Here is a 19,833-nt window from a genome sequence, read left to right on the forward strand (position 1 = left end):
TAGCACTTGGTCCGACAATTGAATATCAGATACGGTTTCTTATCCTAAATACCTTTCATATGTTTGGTAGGTTTTAGGGTGGGGCAGCCCCCCTAGGTACCCCATCCGAAATTTGGAAACCAAATTTTTATTTTTAGGGTATTATATGAGAGCACACACAATTTTCCTTAAATCGCACTACCCATCGCCGAGATCTTTCTAAAAATTAGGGTAAGAGGGAGGGTCCGCCCCCTTCAGATATCAAAAAATGTAGTATCCTATTTTCACCACGGGGTCATTATGCACCATCTGTGAACATTTCAAGAAAGTCGGTTCAGCCGTGTCTGAGTCTATAAGAAACACACAAACATACAAACAAACACAAATTGATTTTTATATATAAGAAGATTTTAAGGCCAATGGCAATACGGGGTCCAAATAAATGATATATAGATATATGAGAATAGAGCACGTTGCTGATATATTTTCCGGGCTTAGTGTTTGGGAGACCACCCCAATCCCTCAAAACACCCCTAAATCGGGAATATTTACCGACCATGTCAATGTGGAGCTTACATGAAAGGAATTGGGGGGTACAGCAAGAATTGATACCCACTTTCGGGACCAATTTTCTGGGGGTCTACCTCTTTCCCAAAATACACCAGAAACAGCAATTTTTTACTGACCATCGCAATATGGGGCTCAAATAAAGGTATTTAGGAGTAGAATACGAATTTGATATCCAAATGTAGGACCCTGAATTTAGTGCATCACCCCTTTTCCAAAACATCCCCCAAAGGGTAACAATTTTTCGACCTTGGGAATATGTGGCTCAAATGAAAGGTATTTGAGATTAGAAAACGAATTTGATAACTTATTTTGGGGCCATGTGTTTGGGGGACGCCTCATTCTGTAAACTTCACTAAACCAATAGCAATGTGGGGTGTAGATAAATGGAATTTGAAAGATGAGCACGATGCTGATATTTTTTCACCCTCGAAAACACCCCTAAATCAGATATCATGAGAATATCGGGCTGAAATAAAGTATTTTAGGAATGGAGTACACCTTACATCTAAAATTATAAAAAAATTCGTAGTCCAAAAAAGATCATATGGGATTCAGATAATTGCACTTATATTGTTAAACTGTTAGTCAAGCGACATACTAAAGGGTGATTTTTTTGAGGTTAGGATTTTCATGCATTAGTATTTGACAGATCACGTGGAATTTCAGACATGGTGTCAAAGAGAAAGATGCTCAGTATGCTTTGACATTTCATCATGAATAGACTTACTAACGAGCAACGCTTGCAAATCATTGAATTTTATTACCAAAATCAGTGTTCGGTTCGAAATGTGTTCATTCACCGTAACGTTGCGTCCAACAGCATCTTTGAAAAAATACGGTCCAATGATTCCACCAGCGTACAAGCCACACCAAACAATGCATTTTTCGGGATGCATGGGCAGTTCTTGAACGGCTTCTGGTTGCTCTTCACTCCAAATGCGGCAATTTTGCTTATTTACGTAGCCATTCAACCAGAAATGAGCCTCATCGCTGAACAAAATTTGTCAAAATTTGAACACATTTCGAACCGAACACTGATTTTGGTAATAAAATTCAATGATTTGCAAGCGTTGCTCGTTAGTAAGTCTATTCATGATGAAATGTCAAAGCATACTGAGCATCTTTCTCTTTGACACCATGTCTGAAATCCCACGTGATCTGTCAAATACTAATGCATGAAAATCCTAACCTCAAAAAAATCACCCTTTATTTGCGTAGCATGGTATTTCACTAAAAGCTTTTTGTCGAAATTAAATATTCCAAGGAAAATTTTGAGCCTTACAAAGTAAAAGAAGGCGCGGATGAGCGGGCCCGGGTCAGCTAGTTTATATATATATAAGATACTTCGATGTCCTATTTTAATCTAAGTTTCTTGAAAATAGACGAACATTTTTTATTTACGACAGATAAATTGATTCGAATTCGAATAGAATTAATCGATAACGCATGCCATAATCCGAAACATGAGAAACTCGATCGTAATAAATCGATTACGGATGCGAGAATTAGGCCCCAGATTTGATCACATTTTTATGTTATGTCATACGAAGATAACATACAGGTGTGATAGCAAAAATGATGACATTGCCAATTTTGACAAACATTTTAAATTATATGCGAATACAAAAAGTGGCATGTCAGAAGACAACTACATGACGTGTAATAGCGGCTTTACCAAGTTAAACTAAGTAATTCTGTATATTCTTTTTAGCTTTTGCTGTTTCTTTTACTTGTTCTTATTTCATAGTAGCAACTAAGCAAATAGTCAAGCATTGGAAAATATTGAGTAAATTAAATCCCTGTCTGAACATCTTTAACAGGCAAATAGCTCAATCAAAACAGTAATTTTCATCGCCCCATTTGTGTATGTTGGCAAATTGCATTTGAAGTGCTTTATAATATCCCGCAATATATTAGACCATCACATGGGTGGCAACTCCATTTTAAACGCATATGCCTGTGTACTGGATTCCGGCTTGTGGCGGCTTTCAATATGAGCCACCTTCTTTTAGGCCTAATAAATTTGTGCCATGAATGGCATTATGTTCGTAATTCTATGCTTGTTTTTATACCCACCACCGAAGGATGGGGGTATATTCAATTTGTCATTCCGTTTGAAACACTTCTAAATATCAATTTCCGACCCTATAAAGTATATATATTCTTGATCACCTTAAAAATCTAAGACGATCTAGACATGTCCGTCCGTCTCTCCGTTGAAATCACGCTACAGTCTTAAAAAATAGAGATATTGAACTGAAACTTTGCGCAGATTCTTTTTTTGTGCATAAGCAGGTTAAGTTCGAAGATGGGCTATATCGGACTATATCTTGATATAGCCCCCATATAGACCGATCCGCCGATTTAGGGTCTTAGGCCCATTAAAGCTACATTTATTATCCGATTTTGCAGAAATTTGGGACAGTGGGTTGTGTTAGGCCCTTCAATATCCCTCGTTAATTTGGCCCAGATCGGTCCAGATTTGGATATAGCGCCATATAGACCGATCTCTCGGTTATAGGTTTTGGGGCCATAATAGGCGTATTACTCTCCGATTTTGCCGAAATTTGAGACAGTGAGTTGCATTAGGCTATTCGAGGTCCTCCGTCAATTTGGCCCAGATCGGTCCAGATTTGGATATAGCTGCCATATAGACCGATCTCTCGGTTTTAGGTTTTGGGGCCATAATAGGCGTATTTATTGTCCGATGGCGCCGAAATTTGAGACAGTTAGTTGCGTTAGGCCCTTCGACGTCCTTCTTCAATTTGGCCCAGATCGGTGTAGATTTGAATATAGCTGCCATATGGACCGATCTCTCGATTTAAGGTTTTGGGCCCATAAAAGGCGCATTTATTGTCCGATTTCGCCGAGATTTGGGACAGTTCGTTATGTCAGGCTTTTCGACATACGTGTCGCATATGGTTCAGATCGGTTTATTTTTAGTTATAGCTTCTAAAAAGACCAATATTTTGTTATACACAAATAAACAATGACTTGTACCGATTAGTAGTTGGTCCAAATCGGAACATATTTCGATATAACTGCTATGGGACATAAGGTAAGCAATTTACACCGGATTTTGATGAAAGGTGGTGGGTATCCAAAGTTCGGTCCGGCCGAACTTAACGCCTTTTTACTTGTTGTTGTTGTTATTGTCTTAATAACGAAAAAATGCAGCAAATACTCAGTCTCAATGAACTCGCATATCAAACCAAACATGCTCCGATTTTGTTTGAGAGAGAGAATTATCAAAACCAAAAATCTGCAAGCATAGGCAAAAAGCTAATCTAAACATATTTCGTCAATATTTTGTTGGAGCGTTTTGCTAAACGTTTAGAAAAAAAAGAGTTATTTTTGCAGGTATCACCAAACTTTGTTAGTCATGCTCTTTGGCAGATCTGGGTGCATGCGCATACGCTGCAGTCAATGTAGTTGCCAGCATCAGCATTGCGCCAACGGATGCATCAGGCACCATACTAAAATCTGCTCTGCTTTCCAAGTTCTGCTGGCTGCAGCCTGGCTGATTGTCTCTTAGTAAGAGTAGTAGGTTAAATTTTTGTGCGTGTTCGCACAAAAGCGAAAACTTAGATCGGTTTGTTAAGCAGTCATTACATGACGGCAAGACAGTTGTGTTTGTTTTATTTTCGACTCAGTTTGACCGTATATAAACGTTTATAGGGCCTGGCTGGCCATCAGTATCTCGCGGTGCTCCACTTCACCGGAGCTGCTAAAATTTCAAGCACCTCTAAGTGAACGGTTTAAGTTTATCTCTTCCCCGAGAACACCGCCCGTTCGGTTTTAAGAACCCAAATTCTGGGATTCAACAACTGTGGCAACTTTATGGACTTGCTGCACACTGAACACATATAAAAGGACTATTTAACAATTTAAGTGTTACCACAAAAAACAATCTCATAGAAAACAAACAAAAAAGAAGGATATTTTAATCGCGTATGTGTTGTAAAAACGAAAACCAATCAAATAAGAACTAGTTAAAAAATTGAGTGAAAGTAATACAAAAATATTTTGAACGAAAATGAAGGTGAGTTCTGCAATTGCATCAGGGACATTAAGGATTAATACAAGAACAAAAGAACTCTAAACAAAACTGATGAACTAAGTGATGTATCCAAAACCCGATCAAATGCATCAGTCAGACAATTTTGTGCTAAAGCAATATATCACCCTATAGTTATAGTTATAGAAGTTTAGTGAATAAAAGAATGAAAACGTAGCAGACGTTTTCCCATTATTTGTCAAAACGAAAGCTATCCTCAATTGCAGCACTTTGGTTCGATACCGATTATTGCATCTACCAAACCCAACATATTGGATATAAAGACACAGAGTACACTTTGAGGTATCAAAGATTTTCTAGCCTGACGCTTTAATATTGCAAAAAAATTTAATTAGTTTTGTGTAATAGTGCTTGGTCATTTTATATGATAAGTATAATAAATCTACATGAATAAAAGAGTTGGGTTACAGACGGATAACGATCCAGAAAAACGACTGAAGCCAAAATCTTGAAAATTTTCGGAATATCCCTCTTGGTGAAAAGTTGCAAGATAAGACTGATCCTTTGGAAAATCGTACGAATAGTAATACATTTTTCAATTTCTACTTGTCGGCCGCCGTAGTATAAACCCGGGGGTTCGAAGATGTCAAATTTGAACAGTACTCATGGATATGTTGAAAGTTGATCTCCTGTTTGTTAATGGAATGTTCGTGGGTAAATTTGTCGCATAGAAATAAGAGGGTTGAAAGAAGTTTTGTCAAGTCAAATCTGAAGATCTGTTTAAATAGCAGGTATATCAGGTTATGAAGCGAGACCATGCTTGGCGCAATTGATGAAAGTCAAAATCAAACACATCATGCAAAAATCGGGTAATAATTGGGCTCAAGAAATCAAAACAAAAATAGTACACACAGCTGGCCATTCTCAAACTGATAACGAAATAAAATCGAGTGAAAAAATTCCTATTTTTTTAAACAATCGTTCCTCCATCTTTTCCAATACTCAGAATTTAAAAGAAGTTATTGTATATTAGTAAGGCAAACCAAAAACCCGGAACCCAAAAAAATACATAAGAAATGCTTCATTCTTAAATTGGCCTGTACCACGATCAGGACAATAAACGTGTAAAATAAAAAGTATTTGGAACCTCATAAAATCCTTACATAAAGGCCGATCATGTCAATATAGGTGGAAAATGACCAGATTTTGAGTTATAATTCGAATTTGGCAAACAAATTGGTGTCAGGTACCTGCGTGTATGTCCCACTCCTAAAAGTATCTGAAGGAACCCGCGTTTTTATTTGCAGAAGCCCCGGACTGAATAGACGAACCAATCAGGACAACATGGGAACGTGGGAGCAAAGAACGAATTCGACTTTGTAAGAAGGATCGTGAGTCTTAATTAAAACCGTTATGGCGAGGACCTGTGAAATAACCACGGATCCAAGGAAGACCCTGAAAGCATTTATCTCCTAGGCATCAGTTTAAATATATTTTAAAACAAGTAAGAACGTGCTAAGTTCGGCCAGGCCGAATCTTGGGAACCTACCATTATTCTGGTGGGTTCACCCACCCAAAAATCTAGGCAAATTGGTGTGGGTGTTGGAGGCAATAAAAGTATTGGGTTGCCCAAAAAGTAATTGAGGATTTTTTAAAAGAAAGTAAATGCATTTTTAATAAAACTTAGAATGAACTTTAATCAAATATACGTTTTTACACTTTTTTTCTAAAGATAGCTAAAAGTAACAGCTGATAACTGACAGAAGAAAGAATGCAATTACAGAGTCACAAGCTGTGAAAAATTTGTCAACGCCGACTATATGAAAATCAATTACTTTTTGGGCAACCCAATACTTTGCGTACGAAATATAGCCAAATCGGACAAAAGTTATAGCTTATATGGGGCCTAATCAGTTATATGGGGCCTAATCAGTTGGATGTTCAGAGACATAACGGCAATTTTTGTGCCAAATTTCAGCTAAATAGGATGAGAATTGAGGCCTCTAGGAGCTCAAGAAGTCAAAACCGGAGATCGGTTCGTATGGTCCATTTGGAATCCCCACCGGCCTATATCATTAAAAAGAATCTGCCCAAAATTAAACGCATATCTTTATTCATTCGACCCTATCGTGATTTTGATAGACGGAGGAACGGATGGACAGACATGGTGGAACATACATATGTGAATACCTTATGGGGTCGCAGATCCGATGGATGACATCGTAGAGCAGACGTTAGACTGTCCGCCCATGATGCTGAATGCCTGGGTTCGAATCCTGGCGAGAACATCAGAAACATTTTAAGCGGTGGCCATGCAAACACTTTTCTCCAGAGAAGTGTCACATTGCGGTACGCCGTTCGAAGTCGGCTATAAAAAGGAGGTCCCTTATCATTGAGCTTACTCTAGAATCCGATACCACTCATTATTATGTGAGAAGCTTGGTCCATAATGAAATGCTCATGGGAACATTAGAATTTGCATGGTTGCAGATCAATATTTATATGTTTTACAAACGGAGTGACTAATAGTATACCTATATAAAATCTTAATCTTCAAACGGTGATTTTAGCGTGAAGCGATGCACACCGGGCCAGCTAGAATGAAATAAAATATTTTGATAAATATTTATTATTTTTCTGGAATCAGGTCCCATTTTGAGCCGACGGCCCGTCTACATAGAGCCCAAAACCTGTAAGCCTTCTCGGTCCTTCCCTAAATATGACACTTCCAATTCAGTTTCCTGAATGAAAGTGCCAAAATTAGGCCTGAATCCCAGGATACTCCACTGGCTCTACAGAAGCGTGATTAGACTTATACTTTCTTTCGCTCCAGTAGTTTGGTGGACAGCAATGGTGAAAAAGTGCAACGTAAGGATAATACAATAGGTTCAGAGAACATGTTGTCTTGGCATAAGCGAAGCGCCCACTAGGGCACTGGAGACTATTCTAGATATCCGACCCATAGACATACAGTTTAAGTGTGAGGCAGCCACTGCAGCTATATGACTTAAGGCGATGTGAGAATGGATAGAGGATAGGAGCAGGTCATGCCATGGCGGTATAATCTAGGTGACGATAGGATATCTACAAGGAATGGAAGAGGTTTCCGATCGGATACCTGAGATGACACTTGAAGTCGAGTTGGATTGCCATCTGAAAGTTCATGCTATGCAGATGGATCAAAGCAAGAGTACAGAGGCCAGGCACTGAGATCTGTTTTCGACTGTCTGACCATAATATGACCCTGCTGGCGGATATCTGCGCGATCACGGAATGCGTAATGTAGTGTGGTGTTATAGCGACGACGTCGAGTGTGAACATGATTGGATACCTGGAAGGAATGGAAAATAAACTGGCCATCAGGGAATTAACAACCAGGACGGTAAGGTCACGAACAGTATTAAATACTAAATAAATGTATTGCGTCTTATATTCAGAGTTGTTAGTAAATAAAGCAAAAAAGTTTACTGTAAAAAAAGAAAATGTGCTTAAAATGGAACAGTAGTAATATTATGCTAAAACAGCAAAACATTTTTTTAAAAACAGTCATCTGTTTTCGGAGAGCAAAAGGTGATTTTTTATGAGTTAAATTATTCGGGGTGGCAGCATTGCTTGATGTTAAGTTCAGCATAGTCTGCCATTTTATGAGGGAGAAACCCAAACCAAACTGTCGCATCTGGGCTGAAGAACGTACAAGAGATACCGATGCATTCCGAATATAATATAACACGTGTTATTCGTGGAATACCAGCCGAAATGGACCATACGAATGAACCATTTGAATAACAGTTGCGGGCAACATTTATATGGAAATAAGAAAGGTTAAAAATTTACTTAAAAACATGAATAACATTTCAGTACATATTGTAGTTCTTTGTTCTGCTCTTATTATTTAATCATGCACAAATGATCAAGTTTTTGCAAATTGTGTACTTTATACAATAGGGTGATTTTATCTCATAGGGAAAAAATCGATGTAGATTTTTTTTTGACGGCATGACCATTTTGTTAGATTTTAAGATTCCCAAAATGTAAGCACAATTGGAAGATGTTAACACGCACTGCTGGGGCCTGAAAGTTTTGAAAATCTCGTTTCTTTTTTTGGATATTTGGCGACTTCGGCGACCCATATCTCTGAAACGGCCAAAGCTATTTGGCCGTATTATGCATCAAATTAAAGGCCATTCTCTTTTTAACATTCTATGTTCAATAAAGAAAAACGTAAGTAGTCCAGAATTCGAGATAGTGAAGCCAATGTCCTTAAAAAAGTTAAGGTTACACTTGTGCTGATAGTCAGTCTATCGTTTTTTGTAATAGCTTTTGCCGTTTCAGAGATATGGTTCGCCGAAGTCTCCAAAGTCGCCAAATAACCAAAAAATTCAGAATTTCAAAACTTTGAGACCCCAGCAAAACGTGTTAACATCTCCCAATTGCGCTCAAATTTTGGGAATTTTAAAATCTAACAGTAAAATGGCGTTAATTTCGGCTGGGTCGAACTTAGGATACTCACCACTTTAGGTATATGTGCACACCGCTTTTCGTCATAATCCAGTGAAAATACATAATGCATGCCCCCATAGCAGCTATATCGAAATGTGGTCCGATTTGGGCCAAATTTGGCACGAACATACGTACAAGTCAGAACAAAATATTAGTCTTTTTGGTAGCTATATCCAAATAAAGACTGATCTGAACCATATACGACACGGATGTGGAAAAGCCTAACACAACTCACTGTCCCAAATTTCAGCGAAATCGGACAATAAATGAGTCTTTTATGGGCCGAAACCTCAAATCGAGAGATCGGTCTATATGGTAGCTATATTCAAAACTGGACCGATCTGAGAAAAATAGAAGAAGGAAGTCGAAAGCCCTAACGCAACGCCCGGTCCCAAATTTCGGCGCCATCGGACAATAAATGCGGCTTTTATGGGCTTAACATCTTAAATCGAGAGATCGGTCTATATGCCAGCTATATTCAAAACTGGACCGATTTGAACAAAATTGAAAAAGGTCCCAAATTTCGGCGCCATCGGACAATAAATGCGCCTTTTACGGGCCCAAAACCTTAAATCGAGAGATCGGTTTATATGGCAGCTATATCCAAATCCGGATCGATCTGATCCAAACTGAAGATACATGTTGAAGGACCTAACACATCTCACTGTACCGAATTTTGGCGAAATTAGATAATAAATGCGCCTATTATGAGCCCAATACCTTATATCGAGAGATCCCTCTATATGGCAGCTATATCCAAATTTGGACCGAACTGGACCAAATTGAAGAAGAGTGTCGAAAGGCCTAACACAATTCACTGTCCATTTTGACACAATCGGACAATAAATGCGCCTTTTATGGACACAAGACCTTAAATCGAGAGATCGTTCCATATAGGGGCTATATCCAGATATAGTCCGATATAGCTCATCTTCGATATAGCTTAACCTCCCTATGTACAAACATGTAAAAGCGTGCTAAGTTCGGCCGTGCCGAATCTCTTATACCCTCCACCATGGATCGCATTTATCAAGCTCTTTCCACGGTATCTCTTTTTAGGCAAACAAAGGATAAAAGAAAAGAACTTCTATGTTATTCTAACAATATTATGTTATGGTTCATTTCGGACCATAATTAAATTGAATATTGGAGACCATAGTAGAAGCCATTGTGTAAAATGTCAGCCAAATCTAGTAAGAATTGCTCACGGACGGACATGGCTAGATTGACATTAAATGACATGACGATCAAGAATATATATACTTAATGGGGTCTCAGACGCATATTTCGAGGTGTTACAAAGAGAATGACGAAATTAGTATACACCCATCCTATGGTGGAGGGTATAAAAAGAATCTGAGAAAAGTTTCAGCTCAATATCTCTATTTTTAAAGACTGTAGCAGACGGACAGACATGGCTAGAGCGTCTTAGATTTTTACGACGATCAAGAAAATATATACTTTATAGGGTCGGAAATAGATATTTTGATGTGTTGTAAACGGAATGACAAAATAAAAAAAAAACCCTTATCTTTCGGTGGTGGGCATAGAAACATAAAACATTTTAGGGGGTTCCGCCAGAAAAAAAAAATTTAAAACCTCCCTAGTAAACAATTAAAATTTCGTCATTCTTTTTGCAACAAATCGAAATATTGATCTGAAACTCAATCGTTCTGACATTCCAAGACGATTTAGCCATGTCCATCCGTCTTTTTGTCTGCAGAAAGCGCGCTAAAGCTAGGCGCTTAACATTTTGCAGAAACGGGCCATATTGGTCCATGTTTTCATATATCTGTTATACAAACCGATCTCGTATTTTAGCTTCTTGAGCTACTAGAGAGAGCAATTCTTATGCGATTTAGCTGAAGATTTGCCTAAAGTTTTTCATTTCGACTTCTAAAAACTGTGTAAAGTATGGTTTAAATCGGTTCAGAACCTAATATAGCTGCCACATACACGGCTTTCCCGATTTGACTTCTTGAGCCTCTAGAGCGCGCAATTCTTGTTCGATGTGGTTGATATTTTGCACGATGTGTTATGTTTTGAATTCAAACAACTGTCCCTATGGTCTAAATCGCTTTATATCCTGATATAGCTGCCATATTAATCGATCTTCAGTTTTGACTTCGTGAGCCTCTGGAAGGGGCCCGGTAAATCTTAACGAGCTTTTACTTTTAATCTTAAATATTTTTTATGTTTTTGCAAACAAATTTCTCTGGGTATGTACTTTGAATGTCATATTTCTTAATAAACGGACAATTATTAAGGCTTCCAGCGATAAATATTTAGAAAGATGTTGGAAGGCGTAAGTATGTTTTATATTTGCTAAACAAAATTTGAGGTGTTCGAAAGTGCAAGAGCCCTTCTTTTACCCAATTTCTGCCGAATAGCACAATATTTGAGGTTATGCGTCTAAAGAAGTAAAAAGGAGGCATTGTTTTTGATGGCCGATATGGCCTATTTGCCATATTCGAAATGGTAAGACGATAAAAAATGAAAACTATTTACAATCCCAACCAACCTAGATAAATAAACATTTTCGACACACAGACATTCGAAGATGGCTTAATAAACCTTAAATTTCTATGCAACCAATAAAGCGTTTACATACATATGTATTGACATTCGATCCATATTTAGATTAGTTACAAATATAACTATACAGATTAATTTAGAGGGTATAAACAATATCTCGACTAAAAAAGGGATGTAGCTTCTCAGTACCCTAAGCCACTTTTTATACAAACATTCATATACACATTTTTAGTATGTGCTACTCACCTTCCATGCAACCGGATTTATGAATACGTTTCAACTTGGTTGTCACAACTTTTTACTGGTCGCAATAAACTCTCCCACATGGAAATATTGCAGTTTGGTGGCCATTAATGTTAGATATTTTCGAAATGATCAATGCGTAACAAATTGTATTGCCATATGAATTCGGATTAAATCGTATGACCAGTTAACCTTGCAGTTATTTTGTCTGACCTAAAATGATATTTCATTAGCACCAGAAGTTGTAATATAAATACAGCAGACCCATCGAGGGTAAGTGTAAGAAATTACAATTTGAAGTAAACCCAATCAATAGGAAAGAAACAAGCTCAATTGTCAGTTTTGAGGTAATAAAACGGATCTGAGTCAGAAGCGTAGATTTTTAAAGCCTTCAACAGCTTTTTTTAGTAATTTTAAAATTTTCCTTTTCCGATTGGAATTTAAAAAATGATTTTTATATATATTAGTAGTTCCCAAATGACCATCATAGTTAATACTTCAAATGACCTTGAACTTTATCTTCCCCATCGTCTCATTTCCCTTTCACAGTTCGTTCTTGCTATTCTGTGCCTATGTGTCACAGTATTGGCGGATTCAACACCAAAATCCTTGGCGGACTGCATACAAGCTGTCATCGATGCCGGTTATTCGTATCCCCAGCCGCAGGTGAAGTTCTCTATAGCACCAGGTGAAACAACTCTCAAGGTCACGCCATCCCTTTCGTCCTACTCGGAGAATGGTAAACTACAGTATGCCTCGGTAGGATCTTCATCATCGTCATATGGATCGTTAGCTGGTTTTTCTGGCTACTCTCGAGATTCGGGACCGGCACAAATTACAAAATATGTAGCTCCTATCAAGAGTTCTGTAATTCAACCTGCTGTCACTTACGCCAAGGGAGGTAGTATAACATATGCGGATAAATCACCAGCTTCCAAGTATGCTGCAGTTGTTCCATCGGGTATAGAATTTAAAAATCTCGTAACGCCCATTATAAATACGAAGAAAACACCATCAAATACATACCTACCTGCGGTCACATCAAAGGTTGAAACCTATCAATCACCAGGATATACGTACAGTCACTCAACGCCAGCAATCTCAAAGAGTGCCACCTACGTTTCCTCACAGCCTGAGGATGGAGAGAAACTATCCGGAGAGATATCGAAGACTGCATTTAGTGCACCAGCTAATACCAAAATCCAATCATTCACCTCGCCCGGTAACATGTACTCAAAAACAACACCCGTATTTTCCAAAATCGAAACTTATTCATCACCCGGCAATTCCAAATCTGGTAGCTTAGAATCGATATTCTCTAGTGCTGTATATAATCCATTTGCAGGTCACATCAGTTATGCACCAAAAATTTCCTACGGCGCACCAACAGAAACAAAAATATCCTCAATTGGTACTGCGGGTCATTCGCATTCATATTCTGCCCAACCCATATTTGCTAAGGCTTTACCAGCATCTCCTGCGGTCTATTCATATGCGCCCGCCCTATCAAAATCTTATTTGCCCAGTCTAGAGACAGCCTCCTATTCAAAGTCCAGCTATGGAGCGATATCGCACCAACACGTGTCCACACCAACCCACTATGTATCAACACCTATCAAAGCTCCCACATATGCTGCACCAGCACCGTCGCACTACATTTCAGCACCTCTTAAAGTGGCCAGTTTCTCTTCGGGTGGTGCTTACCATTCATCCGGTGGTGGTGTCTCACATCAACACATTTCCAAACCTACTGCCCATATAACTTCATATGTAGCACCTGTGGTGGCCAAAGTAGCTACCATATCAGCACCAGCCACTATTACCAAATATGTCGGAGGAGGAAGTGGAGGAAGCTCCATTCACTACGCTGCTGGAGGTAGCTCATCGCAGCATTATGCCTCAAGTAGAGCCGGTGGAGCCATTTTACATCAATATGTCTCGAAGCCAGCTCAGGTAACAGCATATGCAGCATCCCCAGCCGTTGCGAAAGTTGCCACATATGATTTGTCACACCAGTTTGTTACCAAACCATACGAGCCTGCCTATATAGCTCCAGCTGTCGCCAAATCCTCAACATTTTCTGCTCCAGCTGTGACAGTTTCCTCGGGAGAATCGTACAAATATGCATCTGGAGGAGCGGTTTCACACCAGTACACATCAAAACCATCGACCCATATCATAGGATATACTGCAGCTCCTGCAGTGGCTAAAGTTGCAACATATACAGCTCCAGCTATTGCCAAAGAGGTTTCCTATTCGCCTCCTGCTTCAGTTCATTTTAGCTCTTCGGGAGGCAGTTACACTCATGGAGGCTCTGCCTCACAATCAGGTGCCATCTCACATCAATATGTTTCAAAGCCCGCTGCTCACATCACAGGATATTCAGCTCCATCACAATCTAAGATCAGCACTTACACTGGTCCAGCGGTAACTAAATATGTCTCAGCACCGTCGATATCTAAGGTAGCAGCCTATGCGTCACCTGCCACTATAATTGGAGGTCACTCTGTTGCATCAGGAGGTGCGGTTTCCCATCAGTATGTCTCCAAACCAGCTGGAGCTGCAATAGTACCAGCTAAAGCAATTGCTAAAATAGCTACATACGAATCGCCCGCAACAGCACCAGCACCTGCTTTTGTAAAAGTTGGATCGTACTCCTCTGATGTAAGTTCATCTCATTTTACCTCGGGATCTGGTGCAGTTTCTCATCAGTTTGTGTCCAAGCCCGCGGTTGTGGCTGCCCCCGTTGTAGCAAAGGTTGCCTATCAAGCTCCTCCTGTAGTTAAAGTGGCTTCTTATTCGGATAGAGGTTCCTCGCATTTTTCATCTAGTGGTGGAGCCACTTCCCACCAAATTATTTCAAAACCCGGGTTGGTAGCTAAAGTTGCCTATGCAGCCCCAGCGGCAGTTAAAATTGCTTCTTATTCGGATGGTGATTCATCACATTTCTCATCCAGTGGGGGAACTGTTTCTCATCAATATGTTTCTAAGCCAGCGCAAGTTCTGCATGCTCCTGCAAAAGTGCTCACATATGCTGCACCAGCAGTTTTGAAAGTCGCTTCATACTCCGATGGAGGTTCATCTCATTACACATCAGGCGACAGTTCGTTACATTTCTCGTCCTCTGGTGGTGCTGTGTCTCATCAGTATGTTTCTAAGCCAGCTCAAGCTACCTTTGTCCAAGCGCCCGCCGTTGCCAAAATAGCGTCTTATGCCATTCCAGCTCCAGCTCCTGCGCCTGTTCCAGTTAAGCTTGGCTCTCACTCATCTGATGGTAGTTCTGCCCACTTTGCTTCCGGAAGTGGTGCTTTATCCCATCAGTTGGTATCACAACCAGCACCTGTCGTGTCTAAAGTAGCTTCATATGCCGTACCCGCAGCTGTAAAGGTTGCCTCTTATGCATCTGGAGGAAGTTCTGCGCATTTCTCCTCAAGCGGCGGTGCAATATCACACCAATTCGTTTCTAAACCTGCAGTTGCGCCAACTGCTGCCCTGGTTGCCACACCCACAATAGCTAAGGTCCAAACATATGGAGCACCTGCTCTCGTTAAAGTTGACTCATATTCGTCAGGAGGAAGTTCAGGACATTTCTCCTCCGGGAGCGGAGCAGTTTCTCATCAATACGTATCGAAACCTGCCGTTTCAGTTACCCCAGCAGTCGTGGCGGCACCCGCTATAGCAAAGATTCCATATACCGTCCCAGCAGCTGTTAATGTGGCATCTTACTCCGATGGTGGCTCATTGCACTTTTCATCTAGTGGAGGAGCTGTTTCCCACCAATTCGTATCAAAGCCCGCAGTAGTTGCGGCCCCCGCCATAGCAAAGGTTTCCTATGCCGCTCCAGCTGCTGTAAAAATTACTTCCTATTCGGATGGTGGCTCTTCACATTTCTCCTCAGGGGACGGAACTCTTTCCCATCAATACATCTCCAAACCAGCTGCTCCAGTTATAGAAAAGGCTACATATGAAGCCCCAGCCATAGCAAAAGTACATTCATATACCAGTGGTGGTGCTGTTTCACGTCAATATGTCTCGAAATCAGCTCAAGCCACAATAACCCATGTCCCTGCAATAAGCAAGGTAGCTACTTTAACAACGCCCGCAATTGGTTCTTACCCCTCTGGTGGAAGTTCTGCTCATTTCTCTGCTGGAAGAGGTGCGGTTTCCCATCAATACGTGTCTAAACCAGCAATAACAGACGATCCTGCCCCTGCTATCATTGAGGCTCCCGCTGTTGCTAAGGTGGCCTATACAGCACCAGCTGTAATCAGTTCTTCGCACTTTTCCTCCGAACGAGGCTCAACTCGCTACTCATCTTCGGGCAGTGGTGCTGTATCCCATCAATATGTTTCCAAGCCCGCTGCTTATGTAACCGCTTACGCAGCACCTGCTGTGGCAAAAATTGCAACAATAACGTCGCCAGCCGTAACGCAGTACGTTTCCGCTCCAACGGTAACTAAGGTTTCTAGCTTTTCTGGTGAAAGTTCGCATCGCTTTTCCTCTACCGGCGGAGTCCCAGCCCATCAATATGTTTCAAAGCCTGCTGTACAAGTGACGGGATATGCGGCCCCAGCCATAGCTAAGGTTGCAACTTATGCGGCGCCCATAGTAACCCAATACAGCTCTCAACCAGCGTTAACTAAAGTGGTCAGTTATCAAGGAGGCGAAGGAAGAGCAATTTCCCATCAGCATGTTTCAAAACCAGCAACGCTATATCAAGTCCCTGCGGTGGCTAAGATTGCTACTTATGCTGCACCTGCTACGACACACTACTCAGCACAGCCGGTTATTGCAAAAGTGGCTACTTATGAACAGCCCTCGATCTCGGCGGTAAAATATCAAAGCAGTGGAGCGATTTCCCATCAGTATGTCTCACAGCCAGCACAGATATATGCGCCACCAAAAGTTTCGACTTATGCATCAGCAGCACCAGTTATATCTGCGTCATATTCGGGACTACACGGTCTTTCCACCGGAGCAGGATCGTCCAATCAATTTCCAGCACAACCAACTGTAGTCAGTGCGCCAACCAAATCATTGTATGCCGGAGTTTCTTATGGTGGCCAATATGCAACAGGGGGTTCAGTTTCCCATCAATATATCTCACAACCGCGACCAGTTGCCTTATATAAAGTTCCAGCAGCCACTAAAATTGTCTCGTATTCTGCTCCAGCCCAAGCCCACTACGCCACTGGACCTGCATATGATAAGGTTGCAACGATATCATCTAGTTCCCATTCATCTGGAGCAGTCTCCCATCAATATGTATCTAAGCCAGCCTATACTGGCCCCGTTCCGGCAAAACTGGCAAAATATGGTATTCCTGCAGCAACACCAGCATACAACCCACTGCTCATTAGCGCCGATCACGGAACTAGTTCTTACAAAAGCTTTTCATCCGGAGCCATATCCCATCAATATGTATCGAAGCCAGCGGCAGCGTTAGAAATCCCCGCAATTGCAAAAACCGTAACATATTCAGGACCATCTGTGGCACATCTATCATCGGGTCCTGCCTTTGAAAAAGTTCTTACTCCAAGAGTAAACGGCATAGGTGGCAGTCAATACGAATCCTATGGGGCCGTATCTCACCAGTATGTCTCAAAACCTGCATTCGGAGCAAAACTAGCATCTCCAATCAGTGGTGCTGCCTTACATTTGGATACAACTGCACCGCTTGTGACTTCTTCTCATTCAGGTTATAGCAAACTAACCACTCCTCCTTTACATGACAGCTTACATTTATCAAAATCCGCAACATTTACTAGCCCCATTGTGGTAAAGGGCTCCGACCACTTACCAACGGCACCTGGGCCAAAAGTGACCCTTTCACCTGGACATGGTGCTGTTTCTCACCAATTTGTTTCACAACCAGCATTGGTAAAAGGCACACATGGGGCTATTGCATCATTTGTAACCAAACCATTGTCGGGTCCTGGTATAACATTGGCAGCAGGGCATGGCGCAGATTATATAACGAAACCTCTACATCCTTCGGCTTATGGTCTCGCAGCTCTTCATGGATCGGCATACCCAATAGGAGGAGATTTAGCTGGACCCCATTCTGGCCAAGGTAAGTATGAAAACGTTCAGTCGTTTTGAAAAATTAAGCAAAAGCTCTTTGTTTACATATTTATGAAAAAAGTTGAATAATCTTTTGTATTGAAGCGATAGGAGTTTACAAACATCCAGCATTCAAAGAAACACCAGAGCTATGTTAAGCCGGGTCGATTTGTATACCCTCGACCATATGATGGGGGTATAATAATTTCGTCATTCTGTTTATAACTCCTCGAAATATTCGTCTAAGACCCCATAATGTATATATATTCTTAATCGTCATGATATTTTAAATCGATCTAGCCATGTCCGTCCGTCTGTCTGTCGAAAGTACGCTAAATTACGAAGGAGTACAGCTATCCGCTTGAAATTTTGCACAAATACTTCTTTTAAGTATAGGTCGGTTGGGATTGTAAATGGGCCATATCGGTCCATATTTTGATATAGCTGTCATATAATCCGGTCTGGGATCTTGATTTCTTGAGCCACTAGAGATGTTTTGTTATAGTTTCTAACAACTGTGCCAATTGTGGTTCAAATCGGTCCATAATCTGACATAGCTGTCATATAAATCGATCTGGGGTCTTGACTTCCTGAGCCTCTAGAGGGCGCAATTCCTATCCGATTTGGCTGACATTTTGCATGCGGTGTTTCGTTATGACGTCTAACAACTGTGCTAAGTACGGTATAAATCGCTCTATAACCTGATATAGCTGCCATATAAACCGATCTTGGATCTTGACCCATTAGAGGGCGTAATTCGTATCCGATTTGGCTGAAATTCGGCATGAGGTGTTTTGTTATTACTTCTAATAACTGTGCCAAATATGGTTCAAATCGGTTCATAACCTGATACAGCTGTCATATAAACCGATCTGGGATCTTGATTTCTTAAGCCGCAAGAGGGCGTAATTATTATCCGATTTGGCTTCTCCCATGACCTTCAATATACGTGTCAAATATGGTATGAATCGGTCTTCAGCCTGATACAGCTCCCTTATAAACCGATCTCTGTATTTTACTTTTTGAGCCCCTAAAAGGCCCAATTCTTATGCGATTTCGCTGAAATTTTACACATAGACTTTATAGACCAACACTCAATTCTAATAGCATAGCAATTCGTTTCTTTTATTTTTTGTTTGTCTAAAAAGAGATACCGGGAAATAACTCGACTAATGCGATCAATGGTGGAGGGTATATGAGATTCGGCCCGGCCGAACTTAGCATGCTTTTACTTGTTTTTTTTATAAAATCGTATAGATAAAATGTAAATTACATACAATTCTAAGAAGTTTCTTCGAACAAACCATGACTTCAAAATATGTAAGTTACTTTTTGTGGTCCAAGGACGAACGCTATTGTTTTTAAACCAAATCGGTTCAGTTTTAGATATAATGAAATATGAAATTTCGCATCAAGTGTTCTGTTATGAATTCCAACAACTGTGCTAAGTACGGCCCAAATCTGTATCTAACCTGATATAGCTTCCCTATAAACCGATCTTCCGATTTGACTCCTTGAGCTCCTGGAGCCCGCAATTTTCGCCTCATTTGGCTGAAATTTGCTATGTGGTGTTCCGTTATGACTTCCATTAATTGTGCTAAGTACGGTCCAAATAAGTCTATAACCTGATGTATCTCCCGTTTATACCCATCTTTTGATTTGACTTCTTAAGTCCTTACAAGCCGCAATTTTTGTCTGATTTGGCTGAAATTTTGCAGGCGGTGTTCTGTTTTGACTTCCCACAGCTGTGCCAAATACGGTCTATAACCTGATATAAATCCCATGTAAACCGGTCTCTCAATCATCCTTGTTCGGTTCCTAGAAGCTTTAATTTTTGCTAGTTTAACAGAAGTTTAGTATGTTGAATACACTTATGCCCTTCAACTATATTTATTTTGTATAAATTTTTAGCAGAACCCATGGTG

The 19,833-nt window shown here is 40.4% G+C and overlaps 1 protein-coding gene across 1 annotated transcript in view; it reads left to right on the plus strand.

The window, feature by feature from the left end:
- Positions 1-4,556: 4,556 nt before the first annotated feature.
- The window catches only part of LOC106094579 (uncharacterized), a 46,456-nt gene continuing 31,179 nt past the window's right edge, over positions 4,557-19,833 (plus strand). The window contains exons 1-2 of the mRNA XM_059366281.1: positions 4,557-4,591; positions 12,395-17,918. Coding sequence (XP_059222264.1) covers positions 4,586-4,591; positions 12,395-17,918 — 5,530 coding nt within the window. The 5' untranslated portion in view covers positions 4,557-4,585. The remainder of the gene's footprint in view (positions 4,592-12,394; positions 17,919-19,833) is intronic.

Source organism: Stomoxys calcitrans, chromosome 1, assembly GCF_963082655.1.
Source record: "Stomoxys calcitrans chromosome 1, idStoCalc2.1, whole genome shotgun sequence".
In the NCBI taxonomy this organism is placed as follows: domain Eukaryota; kingdom Metazoa; phylum Arthropoda; class Insecta; order Diptera; family Muscidae; genus Stomoxys; species Stomoxys calcitrans.